Below are 26,957 nucleotides of genomic sequence, written 5' to 3'. Positions count from 1 at the left end.
TATTTTTCTACTTTTATGCAAGTTTAATTCTTCGATTATTTCTTCTATTTTGATCGTATTTAGTGCATGAGCGTAGCTAACTTATGTTGCTATTAGTTATTGTTAGAATTGATTGACAGATCGTTTTAATAATTAGAACAGAGATAGAAGAGCCTTCGAGTAGTTCTCACCGGATGAGTGTGTTAATTGCATGTATTATCGTACACATACAGATAATACCTTAGGTAGCCGTTTACGAGACTTGCTATTTAATGCTTTATTTATACTAGGTTTGCATAGACATATAGTGAATCTTTTATGAATAATAGGTTTATAGCGCAGCGACAGCTGGTTATGAATAATTTCGTGTCTTGGGTTAATAATCGGGAATCGTAACTTGCATGATAGGAGATTAATCGGGTGAAGAATTATCGCATAGGGGGAAGATAAAATCCTAGATCCGTTTTATATTGATATTTTTCTCGTGTTTAATTGCTTTCTTAATTAGTTTAATTTATTTAGTTAATTAATTTGACAACCCTGCGTAGGCTGGATAAAAATCACAATTGTTAGGATTTGGTACTTAGGATTAAATAATTTGCGTATTCCCTGTGGGATCGACATCCGACTCTCACGAGTCTACTTTACTACTTGTTTGCGATACGTACACTTGCGTGTTGGTATTTAGCACCCAACATGTACCTTACCTTCTTCCGATAATACCCAGTACTTGTTCCTCTCCGACAACATCATCAATAATTACAGTAACACTTGAGATCAGTTGAGTGTTCCTTCCAATTAAATGAACCTAAAACTCTAATGTAGTTTTTTATGGGGAATTAATATGACCTTTTGTGTAGAGGAAGATGACCTTTTGACAATTGGGCCTTTATAATGTTGGTATGGGCCTTTATGCATGTTGGTATGGGCTTTCCGCTTTTCTCATTTCGACGACCCAAATTGTAATAGTACGTACTACCAAATTGGTTTATTTTTTAAATTAAAGTTGTTAAGACATATATAGTTCCCAGATTGTTGCATGTTCTCTATGCAGCATATATATGTGTTTCGAGATTCGAATAGAATAATCAACTCATCAACTCATCTTCTGTATACATTGTAATTTCATTTATTTTGATATTTTCCAACACCATGAAAAAACCTTTTTTTAATTTAATTTAATCGTCCGAAAAGTAGATTTGGTTGTCGAAATTAAAGAAGAAGAAGACGAAGAGAAGAGGCCATAATAATAAATTGAATAATAATAATTAATAATTCATCTGGATCGATCTCAAGTGGTGTTGTATGTATGTTTCCTATCACGTTTTCACTTTAAACATACTGATTCACACGAACCACTTTATTTCCTTATAAAATGTTCACATCATACAGATATATTATTATATACAATAATAATATTAATATTAATATTAATGGGACCTTTAATTGGACCACACATACATGCATACATACATAGAGAGAGTGTGTGATGTGATGTGATGTGACCCAATTTGAAAATTCAAACAAAGATATTTAATGATTTTAACTATATACTAAATAAACCAAAGTTGAAACCTTCCACGAAAGGCCTGGCAGGCATTCTAATTACTTTATAATTTTCTAAAATTATTTTGCATGACACTGTTATTTATCGATCTGCTGATGTTTTCATCCTTACGTTTGCCCCGCAACGCAAGCAATTCATTTTGGTTTATTTATTTGGAGTAATTCATCTTTTTCCCAAGGGTCAAATTGGTGCAGACGTGGATTACATTTTCCATGTATACTGATGATGATCGATCCAGAGTATTTTTTCCAAGTAACTATATGATATTTATTATTTTTGACCCCACTTTTATTTTTGCACAAAAAGTAATTAATGATAAGTGATGTATGTACCTGCAGCTTTTCTATTCTTACATTATTGGATATTCTATGTCATGCTAACTAGTATAATTCTTTTCTTTTTCTTTTTAATTTATGTTGAACTATTTGGTTGTTGCTGGATTTTCAAAATCCTTCTGTTCTATTAAATTTAGGTGTGTTGATATATATATGAAAATCTAATATTATATTATTGGCTATTATTTATATTGTGGAATATAATATGTATATGATACTAGCTAGCACCAACTAAGATATATCCAAACTGATGAATAAGACAATGAACAAGTACTGCATGTGATACTCACCTTAATTCTTTTTTAATTTCTCATCACTCAGTTTACCTAATTAATTATTAGATCAGAGTAATTACACCAGCTAGTTATAGATTAAGGTTAATGATCATAATCAGAAAGTTTAACAATAACTAAGTAATACTCACACATACATACATATCGATCGATATTCATAGAAATAATTAGTGGCATGCATATATTATAAATGTACTAGTAGTAGGTAGCTAGCTAGATCTGGTTAAACAAAGTCTCATCAAGTTATGCATATAAATATATATGTGACTGAAACGGAAACAGAAACAAAAACGGAAACAGAAACGGAAACGAAAGACTACTCGCTATGTACAGCAGCATTACATGATTAATTACATCCACTACGTAAGTACTCTAAAGTAGAAATATGAAAACACTAATTAATTAAGGGAAAACTAATTAAACTAGCTTAGCTAATGATGATATATATAATTAAGTGAAGGATTCAAGTTGAAAATCTTCAAAATTAGAGGCAACCATGATGTCCATCTCCGGATCCAGACTAGTGTGATTAGTGCTTGTAGTGCAAGAAGAAATAACCGAGCCGGCTGCTGAAAATTGACCCCAACTACCCGAAGTTTGATCAAACCCCGTCAGATTATAATTATTATAATGATCCTGGGTTATGAAATAATCCCCCCCATGAATATGAATATCCGACGGTGGTGGTGGCAGTACTACTGATGCAGGAAGCTGTGAAGAAGAAGATGAAGAAGGAGATTTCAAAACTCCTCCTCCGTAATTATTATTATTGTTATAATAATCTTCCGCCTTTGCTTCCTCTTTGATGGCGCAGATTGCAGCTTCGTCAGAGTTGGGCTGCTTCTGCTTCTTCTTCTTATTCGGGTCTGGAAGGTGGCGTGATCCGAAGCTCCAGATGACGGAATTAGAAGAATCAGGGTCCATGATGATGTGGTGGCGGCCATGGGGTGACGATGACGAAGACGACTTTAGAAAGTCTTTGCATGAGTGTTGACCATGGTAAGTTGTCCTGTACAGAGGTGGATCTTCTTGTATCTTTTGCACCTGCTTTGATGCTTGGCATCCTTGATCAAACTTGTGCGTGCATCTGAAGTAGTTTCTGCATTCATTCATTCATTCATTTTTTTTTTTTTTTTTAATTAATTTCCTTTTCTTCATTAATTAATTACCATTATTATTATTATTATATTACTTTATAACCTAATTAATTAATAATTAGATCAATATATGTATGTACCTGGGATGTGTGGCATTAAGGATATCTTTTTGTCCATATTTCCTCCATGCATGACCGTCCTCAAACAGCGAACCTGTCTCTTTTGTCCATGTTTCTGAACTTCTCCTGCAATCATATATCATTATTTTTTATATTATATATAAGATATAGTTTTTTGAAGCACTAATTAATTGTCACAATCCACATATGAAAAGACTATTCAACCCTTGTAACAAAAATGATGTCCCTATTATATTCTGCTTTGAAGGTTGGTTTCATCATCAAATTTTTAAACTAACTAATTAATAAAATAACATATATAATTAATGAAAATACCTTCTTTTGTAGCAGCCTCTCCGATCTTTTGGCGCCGGCGTCTTGCAGCTGTCGCCGGAATCTTCGGATTTCAGTGAAGGCGGAACTTGAGAAACCTCGTCGGAAGAAAGAATCGAAAGGGAATGAGTAAATGAGTCCAAGATTTTGCCGACGAGGCCCTGAGCAGGCAGTACAGAAGAGGAAGCATCATCATCAACCCCATGATGACTTTCACGGAGCATCTGCCGGAGCTGGTCAGCTACATCCCGGCCGCGAGTCAGTTCACCGATAACCCTAATTTTCCGATCAACCGCCTCTGTTGAAACCCAGCAAGAACTCGTCATGCTATAGATAGATATATTTACTGTACGTGTGTGTATATAAATACTAAATAGTAGTAGCTAGGAAGATGAGCCAAAATGCCTTTTGAATGTGTATATATATATATATAAGAGAAGAGAGTAATTATTATTAGAAACTGTTGTGCTTCTCTGAAATTAGGTAGGTAATTTGCACAGAACATTGGAGGAAATATGTAGGAAATTCATGGCGATTGTGGAAAATCCCAACCCTACGCGCATGCTAACTTTCGTAGGATCACTCGCTTAAACCACTTGCCCGCCCACTTGTGTTGTGTGACTTGTATGTGGATGCGATTGGGTTTGTTGAGAAAAAGTACTATAAAGTAAAGAAGATCGTGGAGAGTGCGTTAAACAAGGTATGCATAGCGCGTGGTTTGATTTTGCAATCGCAGTAATGATGACGTAATCATGCTTTGTCATGGTGTGTGTCATTCCATGTGCAACTGGGCTGCTTGGATTGGAATATATATAGTAGTAGTGGTGGTAATTTACAAATCTAAATAAGATACTAGTACAATAATATGAATTAACTTTCTCTATAGATTGATATAAGTAATGACAATAATGACCTCAATGTAATCTAGGAGATGATGCCATCGATTTTTGAATGTTTTTTTGTATTCTTCAGCATATGACAAATTAAATTAAATTGAATTAAATGGGTTGTGATAAAGACTATCGCATATGCCAAATTTTGTATGCTCTCAAATAATTTGCTCATTACATATATAACAAATTAAATATTCATTATATTGAAGAAAAAATATGTTGCATTTAAAGAATTAATCATATGATGAAGATTTGATATTACAAAATCTAAAAAAAGGGTACCTCTAAGATTATATTGCTATGTGAAGCCTCTATTATCTATCTGGTCCACGGACCCTAAAGTTCCAACATAATTAATTAATCTCCCGAATTAATAAATCACTCTTAATCAATTAAAAATGAAAAATAATTAATTAATTAATGGTAGTTATAATATACTGGAGCTGATAGCCGTCCAGATTATGAAGCTCAGACCATATATATATGTTGATTAAGCTTGGAAACAAATACTGTGTTGTATGTACAATAAGTAATTCATTTTCAAGCTATATATGAATTATCAATGATAATTATATATATTATTAAAGAACGAATCATATGGATGGATCTTGTCTCGTTTCATCAGTTTAATTCGTTTACTAATTAGTTTGACTAATCAAAATCACATGGATGGATAACCCTTTCCCTCACTCAACTAATTAAAATATTAATTAGTTAGATTAATTAACCAATCCAATTAGATTCAGTATTGCTTCCCTAAACTAAGTAATTAACAGATCAGATATACACATATGCAGCTCGGCATCTATCTATATATATATACATACATAGTATATGCTTAGCTAGCTTTGGCCAAACCGCCTATGCAATAATTAATTAATATATATATATATGTTAGATTTGGGCATCATAGTAAGTAAATACAGATTATATATGATGTTACATGCATCTTGACATTTGACAACACTTGACACTTTTTAAAGTGAAAATATATATATATATAATATGTGTTGGAATAGAGGGTTGGTTGGGACATGAGAAAAAATGTGCGTTCACACATGAATATAATATATAATATATGTGAAATTTTAAAAAAATAAATAAAAAAATCCCAAGTTGAACTCAGTCTCTCCATGTGGGAAAAGCAGTGTTCACACTGTATTAATTTTCTTGATTAAGATCGTGGAAAGATGTGAAGTAGAAGACAATTAATTTGACCTAAGATTTTGTATTTCATTTTTTCTCCACAATTAATCAATAGTAGTACTTGCACGTATGTTTGCATTTTAGATCGTGTCTGTACGTTACGAAGTTACCAAGCATTCATTAACAGATTATTGAAGATTATGAAAAACGTGAATCTGTTACCACCACTGAGCTGGTATTTTTATCTAACTAATTTTTCTTTTCACATTTACAGGCTAACTTTACTAATACAAATAAGTAATAAACGTGTCTTCATAAAATGCATCTTTTATAAGTTATATAAAGACATGTTGTTACAGATAAAAGATATGTAGAGGATAAAACAAACACCTACTTTCTCTAAAGAAATCGACCACTCTCTCTATACACGGCGTTATGCCAACTTTCCCTTGTAAAAATCTCATATATGTGCCTATACAGTACAGTACAGTACAGTACATTCTTCCAGGTACAACTAAAAATACACCTCGGATTGTAGCAACACAAATCGCACCTTCTCGACTCAACTTTTTGTTCTCGGCCCAACACTTTCTCCTTCACTAAGATTAACATATATAGCCTTGTCCCAATATAAGCCCATCCCATCTCCCCTGCTGCTTTGTATAAGTTAAGTTGAATTATTGTCTCGGCTGTTCCTGCTCGTTTCCCATGCCATCAATTCCATTTCTGCTGCTCATCCCAAATACCTGGACAAGGTGACCAAGGCATCAGATTAGATTGGACACTATCAAAAACTTGAGTAACTGCAAAAATACACCACCAATATTCTGCCTAACAAAATCAAAACAAATCTGACTTACCAATAAATTCGACGCTTGTATACCGCTAGGATCTGAACAAAGGTGAGGAGAGGCTCACTATTATCTATTAAATATAGTATACATGTAACACGTCAGCTTGAAACCTCATCTGTCTTCGACCCTATATGTAGCCTTCTTCTTCTTCTCAATATCTCAGCTTCTCTAGCAATTTGGATATCAGAAGGCCAGAAAGTCTGATGGAATACTTTGAAAATAAACCGCGGGAGCAATCCTATAACCGTTATCAGCAAAATGGAGAGCCAATAAGCTGGTGACTTCACCAGATGGTATATTGTACTGCAAAATAACAACTTCATCATTACTGTGAAACCTATTGACATCTTACAAAAAATTAAGATCACTCTGAAAATAAACTAACCCATAGTTCGGGAAAACAGGTATAGAATCAAGCACCACCATGCAACCATACGTTACGATTATTGATCCCCATATTGCAAGATGAGTAACAAATACCCATCGCTGAATATCCATCGCCAAGTGTACATTGACTAAGATAACAACTGCTATCGTCCACAAGCTGCCCATACTCCATATGTCAATAGTGCTCTCTTTATAGTTGAACAACGGTACATAGAAGAGAACAAGACTCTGCCATAATGTGTCAACCATTGTAATCCAAAAGAGGGACATATTGTAACTCTCTTGTCGATGGCCCGCCGCATAAAGCTTTGGATACTTGAGTAGTGTCTTGTCACTTAAGTTCTTGTCTAGAACACCAACAACGATGGTAGGTACTGAGGTATATATAACAGAGTAAAAAACACTGCTCCAGTCTGTCAGAGCAGAGGTAGTTGAAAAGGCTGTACACAAAATGTACCTGCCAAATTGAACCAAGAAAAACACAAGTCAAAAAAAGAACGTATACATACATTTATCATGTGCATCAGTAATTTTAGCCAAACACATAATACAAATTAGCTGAAGATATGTGAAAATCATCCTAAACAACTAAAAGTCTCATTAATAATCAGCTTTGTGCCTTCGTCAATTTTATTATCAATTTAAATGCAACGGTGAAGGTTTTGTTAAGGAAAAAGGACACACAATCATCAGCTAGTGCAATGTAAAGACCAAGGATAGTTTGTATTACCAGAAAAGCATCAATACAAACACGGCATTTCGATAGAAGTTATAGAGGACTAGGTAACCAATACGCTGATAATTCCAATGTCCATGCACCAAAAGCAATCTCTTCAAAAATCTGAACTGCCCCATAGCAAAATCAGATGCCATCACCGCTTGGCGCCCTTCTTGACCACATATTCCAACACCAACGTCCGCCATTTGGATCATTGAAACATCGTTAGCCCCTGCAGAAGCATTATCAATTAGATCTAGATAAAAGTAATTTACATAACCTTCCAGAGGGAAATAATATTTCATCAAGTATCATAAGTGTATGTGCAGCCAGAATAACAAGTCTAGATTTGCAATGTTAAGAGAAAACATAATCAAGCCCCCAAAAAATAAGCAAGCATCAAACAGTGATTGTATAATTCCACATGTATTCAACGATGACTAACTCACCATCGCCTATAGCTAATGTCATTTCATCGGTGCGGCCTTTTATGAGGTCAACAATTCCAGCCTTCTGTAAGGGTGCAACCCTACAACAGAGCACAACCCTACACGAAGTCGCAAGGTCGAATAACTGATAAAACCAATGAAAATTTAAACTGTAAGAAATTTTGTTAGTAAAGCATTCGTAAAGGAACTAAATGAACTTTCACACTAAGACATTAATACACTTGAAGACCTACGTAGTAAACCAATCCAAGACAGCAAAACAAAGCAGTAAACGTGTAAAAACACAAGAAATAAAATAAAACAAAAATGATACGTGCCTCAGACTCCAAATCTCTCTCTAGTATGTAAACCAGACTATTCCCATCAATTATAAGGGCTGGCGGCCCAAAATTAGGTGTGTCTTCCTCGCCTGCACATTGTTGGGGAATACTGGACGACTTTGTTTGAGAAGGGAGTTCAAGATAATCAGGTTCAGCTTTCCTCCTCAATTTAGTGATCTGACTAGAGCAATTGGTAGAATTCACATTGTATTTGGCCATGGCGTCACATAAAAGTTTCCTGCATTCATTTTCCGAATTTCCATTGATGATAATCTGGTTCATATCTGCAGTCAAGAGTCTGCAAGAGAGACCAATAGATATTGCTGTCTCTTGCTTATCTCCAGTAAGGATCCACACCTTTATTCCAGCCTGGCGCAAGGACTCAATGGCTTCTGGTACGCCCTCTTGTAACTTGTCCTCAATAGCTGTAGCCCCAAGAAGGGTTAAGTTGCATTCAATTAAGGCTGCTGTCTGGCGCAGTTTTACAGATCTGTCAGTCAAAGATGTGCAAGCATCTTCATATCTGTGTTGCCACTCTGCCAGTTCATCACCAGTAAGGTTCCTAGAGGCGAGAACCAGAGTGCGCAAACCTTCAGATGAATAGTCATTCAAATGAACCTGTGTCACATGTCTTATATGATCCTCGGCAGGGCGATCATTGTCTAAGATGCTGAACATTGATGTATCAGCCCCCTTAACCAATACCTTAATGGTGTGATTTGGAAACCTGATAACGACCGACATTCTTTTACGCACACTATCAAACTCATGAAGGCCCAAAACTTCCAACCTACACCACACAGGATAAAAGAATTATAAGCCAGAAATACAACTTTAATATATACAGGATTAACAAAGGAAGACATATTTCAGTATGTAACTTCTACAGGTTCCTTAACCAAGGAAAATCCGATTAGAAAACATCTTATGTTGCATATTATTCCTTGCCAAGTCGGCATCCAAAAAACCATCTCAATGGGAAGGGGAAAAAAACAATGTTGAGGGAGCATAACTAAATCTTAGTAAATAAGTGAGCTATCTACCTTATTTTCTCACCATTGACATCAATAACAATGTGTCCAGATGTCCTCTCAAAAAGTGTATAACCATAAGCAGAAGCTGCGGCAACCAGTGCCTGTTCATCAGGAGATTCACCTTGATAATCTATAGATACGGGACTACCACCTAATACACCGTCGCAGCCACTTGAAGAACTTTCAGTGAGAATAGGAATCACAGTATTACAAGACGCCAGTGTCAGAAAGAACTCATGCGCAGCAATCCCTTCTTCTCCAGATAAATCCTTGTACAACAATTTCATGAGCTCCGGATCAGGGGTAATTTCCGATTTAAGCTTCCATTTTCTTCTATCTACTGTAACATCTTTCGCTGCACAGGTGAGATATCGTAAGTAACAAAGAAAAACACCAAAAGAAAAGACGATCAACAATTGATTCTACCTTAGCATTTGTAACAAATGTAAAACCAGGGGGTCTTAGCAATAGTCAGAACTCAGAAACAATAAAATTGCACTGTTGCAATTACTTGAAAGTATTATAGAGAAGAAACGAAGAATACACTATGAATACCCAAACTGATATGTCAAAATGCCAAAGGAAGGGTCGATTATATGAGCTATTGCAGCCCTATTCGAGCATATCCGAGCAAACGGCATACAAAGGGTTTCATTAGCCTCTACAGAAGATGTCAATACATTTGCAATCAAACATCTGAAGTATAACTGTTTGATAGCTAGTTTTCTATATGAATGTCAATTAAATGCTTTATTGGTGTTTATTAGACCTCGATATGCAAGGACAAGGGGATAATATTTGAACTTAAAGAAACCACATTTGTTCTTCAGAATGATTTTGCAATGTCATTTTAAAATACAAAATGAACATTGAAACACTTGATAGATTAATGATGGACATAATGCTTTATCACAATTTCTAAATTATTATCAAATGTAAAACATGATTTTCAGCCATACCTTCAACATCTTTGTCTAGTGATGCATCAGCGTCAGGGTAACTGTTATCATAATTCTTTCCCCAGATACTAGCTTTTCTGAATTCCATCTTGTTTTCTGTCAGTGTGCCTGTCTTATCGGAGAATACATATCGTATTTGTCCCAAGTCTTCATTAATATTCAAGGATCTGCATTGAAACCTAGAGTTGCTGCTACTATCATACATATGCTGGTCACCAATCATGAAATATGATTGCCCCAACCGTACTAGCTCCATGGTGATATAGAGGGATATTGGAATCATTATCTGGAAAACTATAATCGAACTCAAAAGTGAGAAAAAAGTCTCCATAGGAATCCCATAATACTTGTACTTCTTTCCTTCTTTCCCCTTCTGGAAGTAAATTTTTCTGTAGTAAGGCAGTGTGTCAAGCTGGGTCTCATGGCGCTTCAACCATAAACCCATCCCAAGTGCTACAACAACGCACATGATTAAAAGGAAAACAGATAACCAGATAGTTTCCCTATTCATGTAGGTTTCAAGTCTGCTTCTTTTAGAAGATGACATTGCACTGTTCAACATAGCTTTCGTATCTTGACCGGCATAAACCACAACCCCAATTGCCCATTCAGTGTTCTTCAGCTGACAACCACGCAAAATAATATTTGACTGACTGAGAGGAAAACGCTGCCCTTTCAACTCCATATTGGCCATGAACTCATAGATATTCCTATTCGGCTGCTCACATCTGACAACCCCGGATATTGTCGTCCCCTCAAGTACCAATTTGTTAGTTTCTTGTCGAGCATACCTTGTTTTCAAGTTCGACTCGCCATCCAAATTCATTGTCTGTATGTAAGCAATTCCACTAGAATCATTAGTTCCTAACAACACCATGTCACAAGGAATGGTCTCATCAGAACTAATCTTCACCACCTCACCTGCCTGAATCTTTTTCCACCTTTTGGGGTGGAATTCATTCAATTGGAACACTAGCGTCTCCCGATTATTCTCATTCCTGTCAGACCTGTGCCTTCGCCAATCCTCATAACCATCTTTTACAGCTGTGACAGTCAGCACGAAAAGAAGAGGGAAAAGGGAAACCGTTCTTCCGAATACTGCAAGAGGGGGAAGCTGGTTCAAAGCGGCAATGGCTAAAAAATACAAATAAGCAACCCTATGGAACTGAATGAAGAGATTCTTAGGCAAAAAGTTAAGCAATGTGTATTTGCTCGTCCGAATCTCATTTCCAGAGAACCCAAACTTATCATTAGTCTTCTTCGGATCATTAATATGGATCAACCTGGGGTTGTCATGATGCGGTATATTTTCCTCGAGCTGCATGCTTATCTGAAGGAACCTTTCAGATCTTCGAGATGTCTGAGGTCTGTTCAAGTCCTGTACCCTAGAAGAAGAAGCCCCAGAGATTTCAAGAGCTTTCAAGTGTCGCAGATCCATTACACCACCCCATGACACAAGGCGTTTCCGCTCGCGTGGGGGGCATTGCTTATGAAGTTCAGCCGACCAAAATTCCTTTCCGGCAGGCTGTAAAGTGGGGCGTTCCAAAAAATTCTCTGCAATAGTTTTACCCTCAACTGGGGCAAAATTTTCCTCCGACTCTTTCAGATTGTAAGCTTTGCAATTTTGTGTCTCATGAGCAACCCACGAAGAGATCGGCGTAGTCTCGGACAAACATCCCAGTGGGTTATTTTTCAAGGATGAGTGACGGCGATGGTGATGGGGCTGAGGGTTTGGGGCATAAGAGGGTTCAAATTGGGACAACAATGGCTTGTCGGAAGACATAAATGATCCACCAACGCAGAAAACACATTGGAGAATAACATAACTAACCCACACACAGAAGAATTGCTAAAATCCTACAAAACCCAGCCAGATAATTGACCCCCCAAAGTGTCTCCGTCTCCCTCCTCACCCAAAAGGCAAAACCTCAGGAGAATTCCCTACCAAAATCAACAATATTTGCAAACACAATGGGGAGGCCACCTAAAATCATTAACCCTGAACCATTTCGATTCTTAAGACAGCAACCAATAAATAAGCTGCACTAGCTAACGTTTCTCACTCACTCAAATGAAAAAAAATATAATGTTCCTAAAAAGTCTTTGAAACCCTAAGCATACAAATATGTTTACAAAATGGTACCTTTACTTTGACACTAACAAAGTGAGGATAGATCCAAACAAAAATCACGAAACAATTAGAAACAAAAAGTCTGTAAAGAGCAGCAGCACTCCACAGCCTTCAATAAAATGCCAGAACTGGGAACACAAACAAAAAAATAAAAATAAGACACAAGAACAAACAAAAACGAAATTTGAATCAGGAATTGATTGCCACAATGCGCAACACAATAATGCAGCAAATAAATGCTACCATATAGTATGATGTATAATAAAATGACAGTAACAATAAAAGAGCCTGAACCCTGACCTGTGGAAATATTGAAAGCAAGGGGGAGAGAGAGAGAGAGAGAGAGAGAGAGAGAGAGGGTCCGTTTAATTATGGTCTGGGAAAACGTGAATTGATGGAAATGAATGAATGCAGTGAATACGAAATGATGGTACTAAAAAAATGTCAGATTTCAGGTCTACGATCCCTTTCTTTGTTTGTTGGCTTCTTCGCACTCTGTTTCTGAATCATGATCAACTTTTATCTATCTCCCATGTAGCAACAAAAAACTGATTTTACTTAAACTAAAGATAAATTAGAGAGAGAAATAAAAAATGTAATGTTTTGAATCTGAAATGATGTTGACAGGGTTTGGGGTGGAGATCGAGATCGAACTGAAAGGAAGCAAGGAGAGAGAGAAGAGAGAACAAGAGAGAGAAAATGGGAGAGACAGATACGAGTGGAATACCACGATTATTGGCTTTATTTTATTTTAGTAATATATATATATATTATTGCATTCTTTTAATTTGTTTTACCATTTTCCCTTTCAAATTCCCAATTAAACACCCCATCCCAGGCCCAGGCCACCATTATTAGTATTGTTGTCTCTTTTCTTTAATTTAGGCAACCATGTTTGGAAAAGCAAAAGATAACACGAAAATGTTGAAAAAGCAGAAAAGAAAAAAAGAGAGACTATTTTGCACTTTGGTATTAGTTGGTAAAATTTAGAGAAATTTGGTATGTTTTAAAAATAAAAAATTAGACTCCATTAACTGTGTGCATTGTTGATTTTGTACTGGCTAGTGTAGAAATGTGGGTTCATGGGCCATGGTTTGTACTTAATTAAAAAAAAATAGTAACAGTGATAAAAGCGTCCCAATAGTACAGGTATCATAAAAATGTGGGTTCATGGGCCGATTGTTCAATATTTATGTTATAAGACTATGGTCTCATGGTTTAGGAAGTGTCACAAAAAGGCAATAAACACTATTTATGTATGTCGGTGGAAATGAAAAACCAGTGTATTGAATAACAATCCTCTATCAGTTTCATAAGTGGCTATAAAATATTATACCAGCTTTCATTTGTTCAAATTTTGAAATTTTAAAGGCGTAAACTTGCCACCCCGAATGCTTAGTCCTACTGCGCTCGAGGATCCAGATAACAATTTCGGACTTTTACATTACACATAATACACCAGAGAAAAGAAAGAAATGATTTACTTGAATAGTACAAAAACGAGGAAGTTTAATCACATCATATTACCACAAGCTGCATTTTCAAAAAAAAAAAAAAAAACTCGGGCGCAAATTCCCACTCGTTCGTATTCCCGGAGAGAGGGAAATCAAACAGAAATGGCGATGAAAAATATGATTTATTTACTGACAACTTCACTTCTTCGGAGTGTGCAATGGCGTTTCGTCTTTCTGTTCATCGGTTTTGATATGAGGCTAAAGATCAAGAATGGGAAAAAAGAAAATAATATAAAAAGCAAGTTAGTATATATTACATAAATGGGAAGAAGAGACGACAAATCTCGAAAGAGGGCAGGACTTGCCTTGTTTAAATGATGATGATTCATCTTCTTCTCTTGTTCCCTATCTCTCAAAGATCGAATCCCAGATATCCTCTATTCACACATAACAACAAAAGACCCATTCAATTCAACACACATGATCGATCATAAATCACAAATTCAATAATTAAATTCAAATTTCAGACAACTGATTGGCAGAAAAATGGTTACCATGCAAGCTAATTTGATCTCCTTGAGACGGTAGAGGCGATCGACCTCGATCTCGAGCTGTTTCTGAAGCTCACCTCTGTGAAGAATCTCCTTCAAATGCAGATCCAGCATCAAACCCCTCTCCTTTAACAGCCTCTCGTTCTTGTCTCTGTCAATCCTCTGCCTCTCGAGCTTTTCGCGAATGGCTGACAGTTCATCCGCCAGAGAGGCGTCGAAGGGTGGTTGAATCGGAGGAGGAGATTGTTTTTTAACTAGTGTGGTGGTGGTGGTGGTGTAAATGTGAGGGACATTTTCTTTGTTAGAGATATGATGTGGAGGGTGGTGTGGCTTAGGTTTCAGATTGGAAGTGGTGGTGGTGGCGGCTTTGGTTTCAGATTGATTAATATTCTTGGGCTGGAGTGGTCTGCGGCTGCTGCTATTCGGAGGAGCTCGGATCAGCTCATGGCCGGAGAGTTGGGATTGAGCTGCCAACATTTATTTATTTATTTTTAATCTTCTTCTTCTTCTTCTTATTTTGGGGTTTTTGAATGAGAGAATGAAAGCTGGGGAGGTAGGTATTAAAAGATGAATTTGGGAGTGGGGGGAGAGAGGGAATGGGTTTGAATTTGAAAGAAGCAGCCGAACTAACGGCTACTAATTGTTTTTTTAATTAATAATATTAGAATGAAAGTCATGTGTTTGGTACAAGGTGGGTCAGACGGAATCTATATTATTTAATGTTTAAGAGCTCGACTTTCCATAAGAATAAAGTACACTCTTATCCATTCTTGTTCATGTGATGTGATGTGATGTGATGAATAAAATAATTTTCAAATTCAAAATGTATGAGCGTCAGCCAGCCTGGAATATAATAAATGAAAAACATAAACAGAAAATTAAAAATTAAATTACAGATTTTACATGGATGCAGCGCCAAATTTGTAGAATGTGGTATAAATGAAGGGATAAAGTGAATGAGATGAGAGAGAGAGAGAGAGAGAGAGAGAGAGAGAGAGAGAGAGAGAGAGAGAGAGAGAGAGAGAGAGAGAGAGTGGAGCACAAAGCAAAGATTACTTCTATACTTGATTTATATACAGAGGGTAGGGTCCAGCCAGGTGGGATGGGAAGTAAAATTCAGATCATAAAAAATCCATTGGAAGCTCCCAATCATCTGCATTTTTTCTCGACTTTGGGCGAGGTTTTCGACTTGACACTTTTTTACGTCCCTTCTCTGCACGATTCTGTTGTTTATCGACATCCAATTGTTCTTCAAAGTCATTATTTGAGTTGCCTGGACTCTGACCATCCCAAAACCCCTACCATTACCAATGAGCAATAATTATTAATTAGTACCACAAGTTATTGCCTGCCATTGCTAGGAATTCATAAGCATAAGAGCACACATTTATATAGTATACATGCATCCTCCATCGTAGCTTTTCACTTAATTCAACCATGTCATAACCAGTGGCCTGGACCATGCTAAATCCAAGATTTTATATATATATATATATATATGTATATATATATATATATATATATATATATATATATATATGTATATATATATATATATATATATTTTTTTTTATAGCAGCTACAGTATTTACCGATTTGCTACTAGGAAGTAGGAAGTAGGAACCACAACTCACAAAGGCAGCCACAAAAGTACCTTAGTTATCCTCTGTATGCGCGATACAGCAGCTTCATGTACAACAACTTTGTCAGCGATAACTTCCAGCACATCTTCCACATATAGAGCATATGTGCTTACCTGAAACAAAAAACAGCAACTTCCTTGTCTAAGTGATGAAACGTTTTGATTTCAATTTCGATTGACCCCCAATGAGACTGGGGAGTTTAGTTTACATGAGCGGCTTCTGAGATAAAAATAATCATATCATATGCAGCAACAAAAAAATCCCACTGTAAAAAGTACCATTAACCTACCAAACTTGATGGGATAATGGAAATTCCAAATGAATCAAGCTCAAGAGATTCCACTGTGCCTGAGTTGATATTAAAGGTGTAGCCACGCACCTAAAAGTGAACCGTGATTGAAGAGTGTCAAAGACAAGACAACATAAATCTTGGCGGACACTAAAGAATAATAATATGGGGCACCTTTCCAATACTTTGAAGGTTTGGTGTTACAACATCGTATCCTACCTAGCACAGAGCATAGATTAGTAAAAATCGTGGAGACGGACCTAAGGCTTGGTAAAAATTAATAGGGTCCTGTAAATAAGTTCAGTAAAAGTAATGACAAGGGCCTCCATATCCTTGAAGACTGGAAGCAACAACACATACCAATGTCTCCAGTCCAACCAATTTAAAATCATATCCGCTCACGTTCTCATCCTCAACCAGAATAACATCTCCCACCTGTCACCAACAGTAAACATACAAAGTCAAGAAGCTATTTGCCGGTCAAAGATTTTTATCAGTCTCTGAAAATCATAGGAAGTACTTAATTTTTTTTTGCTGAGCATTTATCACGTATATTAGGTTATAAACACTGAATAGGGTACTGTTTCCTGTCCTCCTCATGTTAATATGTTATAGTAGTATGTTGTAAACTATTGTTTAAGCTCTAATGTCCCGTGAGATGGTAAGAATAACATAACTCCAACCTATACCTGCGACTCCCTTCACTACTTGACGGATAATATATCTGGTTATCATTTCACAATTTAGTACCCGCTCAAACTCTGATGAGCTGAACGAATGATGATAATTGCAACATAGAAGAAGGTCACAAATGCAAAATTCTATTACATGCCTTGTTCATGTTTATCAAATGGGCTCAGCAACAATATACAAGCAAGCAATGTGAGAAGACAATCAAAATTGGAATAAATAAAATTACCTTCACAATCTCATTCAATAGAAACCTTTCAAAATCGCCTGAAAGTAAGTTTGGCCTCACTTCCACAACCGTTGCCATCCACTGGACACATAAAGGGGAAAAAGAACTATAATAAAATTAAAAGAAAAAATAAAAAAATCCTTGATTAGGTTTGCAGGTAAGAAATGTGACTCACGGTAGTTGTGTCAACCCAAAGCTGAGAAACAAAACCTAAACATAGAGCAGATCGGATGCTGATAACTTGCTTTGCCATGACATTTGATCTCCTCGTCATCTGTCTCCTGCTCTTGGCAACCTCAACTGTGCCTCGGTGGTGGTCTCTCTCTAATTCGTCCAATTTGGAATCAACAACTACGTCTTCTTTTACCAATTTATTGTCCTTCTTTTGACCCATAAACTTCAAAATTTCGCGGATGCTCAAATCCTCTTCATCAATTCCACTTTTGGCAGCTGGTTCCTTCATTTGCGTTTCACCATTCTTGCCCTTTTGGTCTCTTTTCAGTACAAACTGACGATCTGTTTCGGGGTCAATTAACCCAAATTCTAGGTCTTCGTACTCATTTATATCCGAAGGAAATGGAATCGCATCCCGATCTCGAGTAGAGTTGATGGTGATAGAACTTCTCCTAGAGTTAGGAATGCTGCAATCGGCGTATCTGGGGAACCTCAAACAAGTGGCAGACCCAAAATTATGTACCTTGAATGAATATTGAGTGGGGAAATTGATGGAGGAAAGGCTGTCATACATGCTTAATTGAGTTTCAAATGGAAGAAAGGAGCGTAAACGACGACGCTTGAAACTAAAGCTTTGAGCTTGTTCCGTCGGAGAAGTAAGTGGACGGGTTATGGATAACATAATAATACAGGGACTGGGCCACAATTTTGAACATATTAATTGGGCCACAATATAATTGGAAAACAATTCAGAACAGAGAAATTGGGCCATTATTTAGTACATAGACTGGGCCTAAAAAACCCAGCAATTTTCAATTATTTCAATTTATTATATGCCATTTTCAATTATTTTTTAATTCTAAAAAAAAAAAAAATCAATTTTCGAACTAAATTGAAAGGTTTTTTTATATTGGACAAAAGTATGCTTTTTTTTCTTTTTTCTCTCAGAATGAATATCAATAATTTAAAATGAAGCTGTATTGTTGGCTTGTTGATGTGAAATAGTAATTATTTAGTTTATTTTATTTTTTTTGTTATTCACACTATTGGTATATTCGGTTGATTTATTCTCCGACGAAACACAGGTGTAGCGATCCTCACCATTCCTAACCACTAATAAAATAAATACGTAGACAATTATCTTTGAAGGCATTTATGTATGTGACTTATTATTTCAACAAGTATTTAAGTGGCCACGCGAATCCAATTTAATTATTTATTTTCCAAACGCTTCCTCAAAAGCTCCCTTCTCCGCAGCCCCTCCCCAACAAACAAAGGTACACACTCACTGAATTTTGGTCTCTTCTAATCTTGCCTGTTTTCAGTATTCCGTATTTATTTCAACTAATCAATAAGCTAAATTTTCTAATCTAGTATTAAGTTTTTTATGAGCAGTCCCAATACGGCAAATATCTGCACTGTAGCGCGAGTTTGAATGTGATTTCCCCGCTCGGATTTCTCTTTTCTTTTTTTTTAATTTTTATTTTGTGGGTTCAACAAGAACTGTTCGAATCTTAAAAATGAGGAATTGATGTCTTTTCGATTTTTATTTGCATGCGTCTGAACTTGTTACTTACATTATTCTTAAGGGGCAATTTATGTTATGGATCATAATACATTTTTTAAGATCTGAAATTTTGTTCTTTTATCAGCATGATTTCCTTCTTATATGCCTTGTTATGATGAAAGACGCATGCTTGCATCTGGATCTGACCCTTGATATTTGATTTATTCTGATTAGGCCTGATTTCATCAGGTAATTTGCAGTGAGTTGAAACATTCTGGTAATTTTGCACCATGATAATCTTTTGTTTTGATTGTATTGTTTCCGGCTGCAAAGACTTCATTTTGATAATTCTAGATTCTACTTTCCACCAACACTCTAATTATGTGGCAGCCTTCCATAAACAATTTTCGTTCAAGGCATACTTCAAATATTTTAATTTAGTAATGGGTTAGTGAATCCTCAAATTGCTAATAACCTATTGATGGACTGTATTTATTATTATATGAATAATACATTGATTCAACTAATTAGATTTTTATACACTTGTGCATATTTCTTGGCTGATTTGTTCGTCCTAATATGGTTTCAGACTTGACAGCCAGATCTTCATGAATTCTAAAACCACAGTGGCATCTACAGTTTCCTGCAACTCGGGAAACAAGGACGACTTCTTTTTCTGGAATCTTGTTTGCTTGCTTTTGAACTACCTCAAAACTCCTAAATTGCACGTAGTTGTTTCTTTGGTTAAGGCGATCCCGTAGTTGTTTTGCAACTTGGAAGGGATTCACTTGTAGTGGTGATTGATAATCACCTATCTGCATCCCCAATTAGTTTTTGCCAGCATGGTTTCTTCTCGGCTACTTTCTTCTCAAGGGAAAGATCGCACCTCCAAGACTATCCAGGGCCAGTTTTTGTTTCCCGTCAATCCTCCAGATGTTGTTTCTTCGGAACAGGTTGAGTTAGACTTCTCTGATGTGTTTGGTCCTCCACCAATTCAACCCTCAAATAATGGAAATGGTGGAGATACAAATGAGCTTGTATATGATGACCCGGAGGTCATTCACAACCGTTCCCATTCTCTAGTTGGTCCTTCTGTTTGTGTAAGTCAATCTCTGAGGCTCAGTGGCCTAACTATACATGAGAATGAAGATCGTTTGGAACTAGTAGAAGGTGTAGTGAACGTTACAGTTAAAGATGAGGACTTATCCGGGGATGATTCTGTTTCTGAGAATTGTCATAATTTGTCGACAAACCAATCTGTGGGCCTTGAGGATTTTGAGGTTTTGAAAGTTGTTGGACAAGGTGCATTTGGAAAAGTATATCAGGTGAGAAAGAGGGGCTCGTCCGAAGTATATGCTATGAAGGTCATGAGGAAGGATAAGATTATGGAGAAAAACCATGCTGAATACATGAAAGCAGAGAGGGATATCTTGACAAAAATCGATCATCCCTTTATTGTGCCACTGAGATATTCCTTCCAGGTGCACTTTTAGGAAACAATCTACAAATTCAAGTAGTTAGCTCCTTTCAGTAATGTAACTTTGTCTCTTATCTAATATGCAGACAAAATATAGGCTTTACCTTGTGCTCGACTTTGTTAATGGCGGGCACCTGTTCTTTCAGCTTTATCATCATGGCCTCTTCAGGTATTTCTTTTGGTCGTGCTCTGGATATTTTCTCTGATATTGGTGATTTAGTGGATAAGTTCGTTTTATACAATGCAGAGAGGAACTAGCACGTATCTACACAGCAGAAATCATTTCAGCAGTATCGCACCTTCATGCTAATGGAATAATGCACAGGGATCTCAAACCTGAGAACATCTTACTGGATGCAGAGGGCCATGTATTATAATCTTTATAATCCATCTTATGAATTTGTGTTTTAATTTATCTAATTATAATACTGAATTATCATTTATGTTGTTAGGCCATGCTAACTGACTTTGGATTGGCAAAAGAGTTGGAAAAGAATGGAAGATCAAATTCCATGTGCGGAACTGTAGAATATATGTCGCCGGAAATTATACTTGGGAAGGGTCATGACAAGGCTGCTGATTGGTGGAGTGTAGGAATTTTGTTGTTTGAGATGCTTACTGGGAAGGTTAGCATTCGCAATTACTTTAAGTTCTACATTGATACATATACTGCAAAGAGGCAAGTTATCTGAACATAACTGCTTCTATTTTCCTGTGACTAAGTATTGTTTGTTCTTTTGACAGCCCCCTTTTATTGGTGGAAATAGAGACAAAATTCAGCAAAAGATAGTTAAAGACAAGATGAAGCTGCCGGCATTTCTAACAAGTGAAGCACATTCTCTATTAAAAGGGGTAGTCCTCGACATCCTTCATCTATTTTTTACTGAAACTTGACATGATAATGTTTTGTATAAAAAGATAATCTTTGAAATGACTGTATTTGTGTCAACAATGTAGCTACTGCAAAAGGAACCAAGTAAGCGGTTGGGGAGTGGGACAAATGGAAGTGATGAAGTAAAGAGCCATAAATGGTTCAAGTCAATCAACTGGAAGAAATTGGAGGCGAGAGCTGTGCTACCAAGTTTCCGGCCTGAAATCGATGGAGACCACTGTATCGCCAACTTTGATAAGCATTTTACAGAAATGCCATTGTCGGATTCTCCAGTTTCCAGCCCTAAAATCACTGAAAATCTCTTCTTGGGTTTCACCTATGTGAGGCCTGCTTCTGATTTTCTCAGAAGAAACAGTCCCTTGTGCCAGGATGGCTTTGATGCATAAACTTTTTGTGGTTGTACTACTACTGCCTGTTATTTAATTGTACCCTGAGATGGTTTAATTATCTTGACATAATTTATTTTGTTATTGTATGGTTTTCTTAATTATTCAGAACAAAATTCAGCCAAAGAAGTCCACATGTATATTTTGTTTTTAAACTAATTATTCTGAAATAACGTTTAATTATTTTAATTTAAAATCTGCACTAAAGTGAACATGCAATTTCAAAGTTAGAATCTTGAGAGCTAAAATTTGAGCAAATTGTGCTGCATCGTTGTTTCCGTTCAATCCACATATTCATGGAGTTGAGGATAACCTCGGATTGACACGTGGAAGAAGTCCCTCCTCTGCTGACAAAGCTTCTTCCTCCTCTCAGCTCTCCAATAAAAGAAAAAAAAAACAGGGGAAACAAAAGTAGCTGGCGGTGGCGGTGGCGGTGGCGCCACTGATTTATCAAATTCATGGCCTCTCTCTTATCTCCCACTGCAACTACATTTCATCAAGACCCTAAACCCATTAAATTCCCCCCCTCAAAACACATATCTAATGGTTTCCTTTGTTTCAAAAAGAATTCTGTCAGGTGCAATGCATTCTTGAACGATATTTCCGACAATCTTCTGAACAATTCCATTCATCTGGACCAGTCGTTGCTCCAATATCCACCTATCCAGCAGCTCCAGATAGCCGCTGATGAACTCCCACAAGTTCAAAAATGGGGTTTCTTGATTTTCTCCGGTGTTCTTTGGATTTACTTAACTGCTAGGCCTGGTGTTCTCATTGGGGCAATTGATGCGTATATATTGGCTCCTCTGCAACTGGGCTTGGACACTTTGATCGGGAGAAGGAGTTTGAAGAGAACCGATTTCTTGATCGGTGATGTTTTGGGTGAAGGTTCTTTCGGTATTGTTTATTCTGGTGTCATTGTTCCAAAAAATGTAGTTGTTGATGAAACTTTTCGGAGAAAAGGAAATCGAAGAGGCCGCCAATTGGATGAAAGGTTTAAAGATAAAGTTATCCTCAAGAAGGTATACTAATAATTTTCATGTGCTGCACTCACTCATTTATCTTTTTTTCTACTTTAACTATGTCTATTTGCAGGTCAAAATTGGAGTACAAGGGGCTGCTGAGTGTGCAGAATTCGAAGAGTGGTTTAATTACAGGCTATCGAGAGCAGCTCCCGAGACTTGTGCTGATTTTCTTGGAAGTTTTGTGGCTGATAAAACCAATACTCAATTCACAAAGGGTGAGAAATGGCTCGTCTGGAAATACGAGGTAACTCTTGATTTAGTGATATGTGTGTTGTGTTTGATATACTTTCAATAGCTGCATTAAATTCAGAAGCAAAGCTTCGTGCAGGGAGATTTAGACCTGGACGACTACATCAAAGATCGAAGCTTTCCTTTGAACTTGGAGTCTGTCATGTTCGGGCGTGTTCTAAAAGGCCTAGAATCCGTCGAGCGTAACGCACTAATCATCAAGCAGATAATGCGTCAGATTATTACTTCCCTCAAGAAAATCCACAACACGGGTATTGTTCACCGAGATGTAAAGCCATCGAACTTGGTAGTCACCAAAAAGGGCAAAATCAAACTAATCGACTTTGGTGCTGCAACAGACCTTCGCATAGGCAAGAACTATGTGCCAGATCGTGGCTTGCTCGACCCTGACTATTGCCCACCTGAACTCTATGTAATGCCTGAGGAAACTCCAATTCCACCCCCTGAGCCAATTGCTGCCATTCTTTCTCCTGTCTTGTGGCAGGTATAAATAGTAAAAAAAATACCAACACCTCTATTTTGATATGTTGACAAAAGATGTATTTAGTGAACTGAGTAGACTGCATTTACGTTTGGTTGTTGCAGCTAAACAGTCCAGATCTTTTTGATATGTACTCTGCTGGAATAGTACTCCTGCAAATGGCTATACCAACATTGAGATCTAGTGCAGGGCTGAAGAATTTCAATACAGAACTGAAGGGATTTGGTTATGATTTGAATAGATGGAGAGAGAAAACACGAACGAGGCCTGATCTCAGTATTCTTGATCTTGATTCGGGTAGAGGGTGGGATTTGGCCACAAAACTTATCTCCGAGAGAGGTTTCTTGAAAAGGGGGAGATTATCTGCTGCTGCTGCTTTGAGGCATCCTTATTTTTTGCTAGGTACTGATCAAGCTGCTTCTGTTATCTCCAAATTCAATTTTATCAAGCAGTGATCAGGATTATTATACGACATGTGAGTGTAAAACTTCTTCTTCTTCACTGTATTCGAGTTTTCATTCTTAACTGAAAGTAGTATAAAATGTTGAAGATATTGAACAAAACATTGCATAAATAGTAATATTGTTATCGAAATTTATTCATGAGTTTGTTGTTAATAATACATAAGAGGCGTAGCTAATTGCATTATCAAAGCTCGTCGTGGTAGAGTGAGTTATGCAGAAGATGCTTCTTCTTACAGCCCCATCGGCAGTTCCAAGAACACAAGGAATTGAAGGTGTTTAGCCTGTTGGACTGAGTAGATATGATATTCGAAGTCGAGGGAGACTTGGAGAGAACAACAGCATATCCGTCGTCCATATAATCTGTACCTTCCGGAAACAGCTGCCACAAGAGGGTCCCGCCTCCACCGCCTCCTCTCTTGGTAGAGTTCAAAACGGTGTTGTACACTGTGCTTATGAGGGTGTTCCTAAAAGTTATAGTGTAGTTTGGATCTTTTGTGGAGACTCCAAATTCTGAAAACACAACTGGCATTCCTAGGAAATTCTCAGCATCGTCGATGTGGGATTGTATCCACGATTTTGTGAATGCAACTTGTGCTTCCGCGGTTGGTTGAGATATCCTTTAGACAAATTGTGAAGGTGCTAGTTAGAGACAGAGAGAGAGATCTAGAGAGATGTAGAGAGAGAGAGAGAGAGTCCTGACCAAGAATCTGGATAGATGTGAACAGAAGCAAAATCAACCCCAAGAACTTGATGATTGCGGATAAAATCAGTGCCAACTTGTTGAGCATAAGTGTTGGGGTTATTTTGAAGTTTATTAGGAGTAGAAGGACCATAGAAACCTTCAAGGCCAATCTCCACCAAATGCTTTGGATCAATGCTTTTCACATAAACTGCCATTTCTTCAATCCAATTCTACAAATAAAAACGTATCTTATTTATTTGTAATTGATTTAAGTTAATTATTTTGTTGTTGTGGGTTTAATAACAAGACAGACCTGCAACTTATCTCCAGAGGGATCGGATTCACAGCGAGGCTCGTTCATCAGTTCCCAAGCGAAAATAGTAGGATCGTCTTTGTACGTTATATTTGTTACAGTATTCATTCTGTTTAGCACTGTCTGCAGAAGCCAAACACGAAAAGTGAAAAACGAGGGGAAGAAGAAGGCAAAGTATTACGTGTAAAAAGAAAACGAGAAAGCTGCTTACGTTAACATGGGACTTGTAATAGGATTTGATGGTTGGATGAGAAAAGAAATCATCATCAGAAGTTAAATTGAGGCCAGCAGCTTTACCCCATTTAACATACTGTGATTTGCCTCCATATGCTTCCCAGTTATTAACGAAGGATAATATCAACCTTATTTTGTACTTCTTAGCTTCACTCACGACGAAATCCAACGCCTGAAATCAAATAATTGTTATCATATTATTAGAGCCACGCATGAATAGTAGTAATGTAGAGTGTTGTTAAGAGGAAAATGAACTAGTATGTATATACCTTAAAAACGTCTTCGTCGTAAAGGGAAGGGGATTTCTGAAGAGCTCGCCATTGGCCATCGTTGAAAGCCCAGGTTCTGCAAACAGATAATCCAACAGCAGATGCCTGTTGAAATACCTCAGTCACTTTACCTCTGGTGGATGCATCAACAGCAAAGACCATTAACCAGTAAGTGTTGAAGCCGTTAACGTAAAATGGCTGGCCGTTGACTGTGAATTGGTTCCCGTTTTTCTGCACCATAGACCATGCATCTTCTTCCATCTCATCAATCATCCTGATTAAACAGAGTATATATTATGTATGCAAGGTAAACTACTAGTAGTTGGAAAAGAAAAGGAGGAAAAAAGGTAAACACACTAAAAAAAAATATAAATGGTATGTATACCTATTGGTTATGCCAGAAGATGATGGTAGATAATATCCAGAACCCTCCTCCCACTCGGAGGGATTGTTATTATTATTATTGTATACAGTATCAACGAGTAAACACGATACGTGGACAAGAAGCATGGTCATGAGAATGAATGGTAAATAAATGGATATTTTAAAACTCATGTTGATATCCATGTTTTGACAGCGCAGAATGAATGAATATATGAGGATCGGAGAAGAAGAAGCAAGCATATATATATATATTGGAGCTGCATTGCATTGCATTGCATGACTTGGAAGCAAAGATGAAAATTTGATTTCTTCTCTTTTAATTTAATTTATATGGAAATGGTGGGATAGGAATATGTTATAATCAATAATAATTTATTTTCTTTAACTCCCGAATTCCGACGATTGATTGATGAACTCATAATGATCTACAGATTCCATAAACTATATATTATTATGAAAATAACTAATGAACAGCAAATGATCAGGGTAGGGTTATTATTAATAGACATATATTGATAACAACATCTTCAAGCTATTTAATTAATACGAAAGTAAATATTTAATTAATACCACCAAAATAAAAATTAAGTGTAGATCATGTAAAAAGAAATAGATGAAATAAAAGCATGTAGTAGTACATACCTGGCTAACAGTAGATGTGATCGTTTATTAAATAATGAAGTAATTCCCTGTGATCCCTTGCGTTTCAGCATTACATCTATTTTTTTCTGGTAATAATTCATTCATCTCAGGAAATTAGGTTTAATGAATGAATAATGATAATAATGTATAAAGGAAAGGATTCATGTTCTCCAGTCGGTTCTTGGCCTTCTGGATTAAACTGGATGCTGACGACACCGTTTGGTGGAACTGGAACTTGACTCCAAAAAAACAAACCCACATAATTTAAATTTTAAACGATGTTCTTCTAAATTCAATTCTAAAGTTAT

The 26,957-nt window shown here is 36.8% G+C and overlaps 7 protein-coding genes across 12 annotated transcripts; 2 read left to right on the top strand and 5 right to left on the bottom strand.

Annotated features, from left to right (window-relative positions):
• Positions 1-2,473: 2,473 nt before the first annotated feature.
• Positions 2,474-4,208, bottom strand: WRKY62 (WRKY DNA-binding protein 62). The gene is made up of 3 exons (XM_012976836.2): positions 3,727-4,208; positions 3,412-3,516; positions 2,474-3,273 (listed from the first exon to the last, which is right to left on the bottom strand). The coding sequence occupies exons 1-3, from the start codon at positions 4,047-4,049 to the stop codon at positions 2,625-2,627; spliced, it is 1,077 nt and encodes a 358-aa protein (XP_012832290.2). The 5' UTR covers positions 4,050-4,208; the 3' UTR covers positions 2,474-2,624.
• A 1,870-nt stretch (positions 4,209-6,078) lies between these two features.
• LOC105953189 (phospholipid-transporting ATPase 1) lies at positions 6,079-13,351 on the bottom strand. Its single transcript, XM_088824888.1, has 10 exons — positions 12,915-13,351; positions 12,605-12,742; positions 10,484-12,528; positions 9,534-9,879; positions 8,488-9,280; positions 8,171-8,294; positions 7,734-7,953; positions 7,002-7,460; positions 6,623-6,919; positions 6,079-6,508 (listed from the first exon to the last, which is right to left on the bottom strand). Exons 3-9 carry the CDS (start codon positions 12,264-12,266, stop codon positions 6,715-6,717), a joined length of 3,930 nt encoding a protein of 1,309 aa, XP_088681014.1. The 5' UTR covers positions 12,267-12,528; positions 12,605-12,742; positions 12,915-13,351; the 3' UTR covers positions 6,079-6,508; positions 6,623-6,714.
• Positions 13,352-14,031: 680 nt separating this feature from the next.
• Positions 14,032-15,195, bottom strand: LOC105953204 (myelin transcription factor). Its single transcript, XM_012976840.2, has 3 exons — positions 14,623-15,195; positions 14,434-14,505; positions 14,032-14,326 (listed from the first exon to the last, which is right to left on the bottom strand). Exons 1-3 carry the CDS (start codon positions 15,094-15,096, stop codon positions 14,267-14,269), a joined length of 606 nt encoding a protein of 201 aa, XP_012832294.2. The 5' UTR covers positions 15,097-15,195; the 3' UTR covers positions 14,032-14,266.
• A 252-nt stretch (positions 15,196-15,447) lies between these two features.
• Positions 15,448-18,285, bottom strand: LOC148767198 (uncharacterized). 2 transcript variants are annotated; one of them, XR_016034099.1, is made up of 8 exons: positions 17,646-18,285; positions 17,471-17,551; positions 16,912-16,986; positions 16,726-16,770; positions 16,552-16,641; positions 16,274-16,375; positions 15,654-15,917; positions 15,448-15,603 (listed from the first exon to the last, which is right to left on the bottom strand). XR_016034099.1 is itself a non-coding variant. In XM_088824889.1 (7 exons), the coding sequence occupies exons 1-7, from the start codon at positions 18,216-18,218 to the stop codon at positions 15,741-15,743; spliced, it is 1,143 nt and encodes a 380-aa protein (XP_088681015.1). In that variant the 5' UTR covers positions 18,219-18,285; the 3' UTR covers positions 15,448-15,740. The 2 variants fall into 2 exon arrangements, 1 of the variants encoding a protein (XP_088681015.1); XM_088824889.1 differs by having other exon boundaries at positions 15,448-15,917.
• Positions 18,286-18,736: 451 nt separating this feature from the next.
• On the top strand, positions 18,737-21,990 carry LOC105953197 (serine/threonine-protein kinase AtPK2/AtPK19). 4 transcript variants are annotated; one of them, XM_012976832.2, is made up of 7 exons: positions 18,737-18,921; positions 19,741-20,632; positions 20,715-20,797; positions 20,876-20,996; positions 21,081-21,254; positions 21,373-21,480; positions 21,586-21,990. In XM_012976832.2, exons 2-7 carry the CDS (start codon positions 19,994-19,996, stop codon positions 21,904-21,906), a joined length of 1,446 nt encoding a protein of 481 aa, XP_012832286.2. In that variant the 5' UTR covers positions 18,737-18,921; positions 19,741-19,993; the 3' UTR covers positions 21,907-21,990. The 4 variants fall into 4 exon arrangements, with proteins under 4 accessions (XP_012832286.2, XP_088681008.1, XP_088681007.1 ...); XM_088824882.1 differs by lacking the exon at positions 18,737-18,921 and adding an exon at positions 18,924-19,598; XM_088824881.1 differs by lacking the exon at positions 18,737-18,921 and adding an exon at positions 18,996-19,428.
• A 92-nt stretch (positions 21,991-22,082) lies between these two features.
• STN8 (Protein kinase superfamily protein) lies at positions 22,083-24,263 on the top strand. The gene is made up of 4 exons (XM_012976831.2): positions 22,083-22,928; positions 23,002-23,175; positions 23,260-23,664; positions 23,766-24,263. The coding sequence occupies exons 1-4, from the start codon at positions 22,365-22,367 to the stop codon at positions 24,114-24,116; spliced, it is 1,494 nt and encodes a 497-aa protein (XP_012832285.1). The 5' UTR covers positions 22,083-22,364; the 3' UTR covers positions 24,117-24,263.
• MAN6 (Glycosyl hydrolase superfamily protein) lies at positions 24,227-26,236 on the bottom strand. Of its 2 annotated transcripts, none has more exons than XM_012976835.2 (6): positions 26,009-26,236; positions 25,624-25,897; positions 25,332-25,526; positions 25,121-25,243; positions 24,826-25,037; positions 24,227-24,742 (listed from the first exon to the last, which is right to left on the bottom strand). In XM_012976835.2, the coding sequence occupies exons 1-6, from the start codon at positions 26,188-26,190 to the stop codon at positions 24,310-24,312; spliced, it is 1,419 nt and encodes a 472-aa protein (XP_012832289.2). In that variant the 5' UTR covers positions 26,191-26,236; the 3' UTR covers positions 24,227-24,309. The 2 variants fall into 2 exon arrangements, with proteins under 2 accessions (XP_012832289.2, XP_012832288.2); XM_012976834.2 differs by having other exon boundaries at positions 25,624-25,894; positions 26,009-26,207.
• Between the last annotated feature and the right edge of the window lie 721 nt (positions 26,237-26,957).

This window comes from Erythranthe guttata, chromosome 10, assembly GCF_056151865.1.
Source record: "Erythranthe guttata isolate IM_541 chromosome 10, IM_541, whole genome shotgun sequence".
NCBI lineage: Eukaryota > Viridiplantae > Streptophyta > Magnoliopsida > Lamiales > Phrymaceae > Erythranthe > Erythranthe guttata.
Note: the sequence above shows the minus strand (reverse complement) of the source record. Positions and strands in the feature narration are given on the sequence as shown.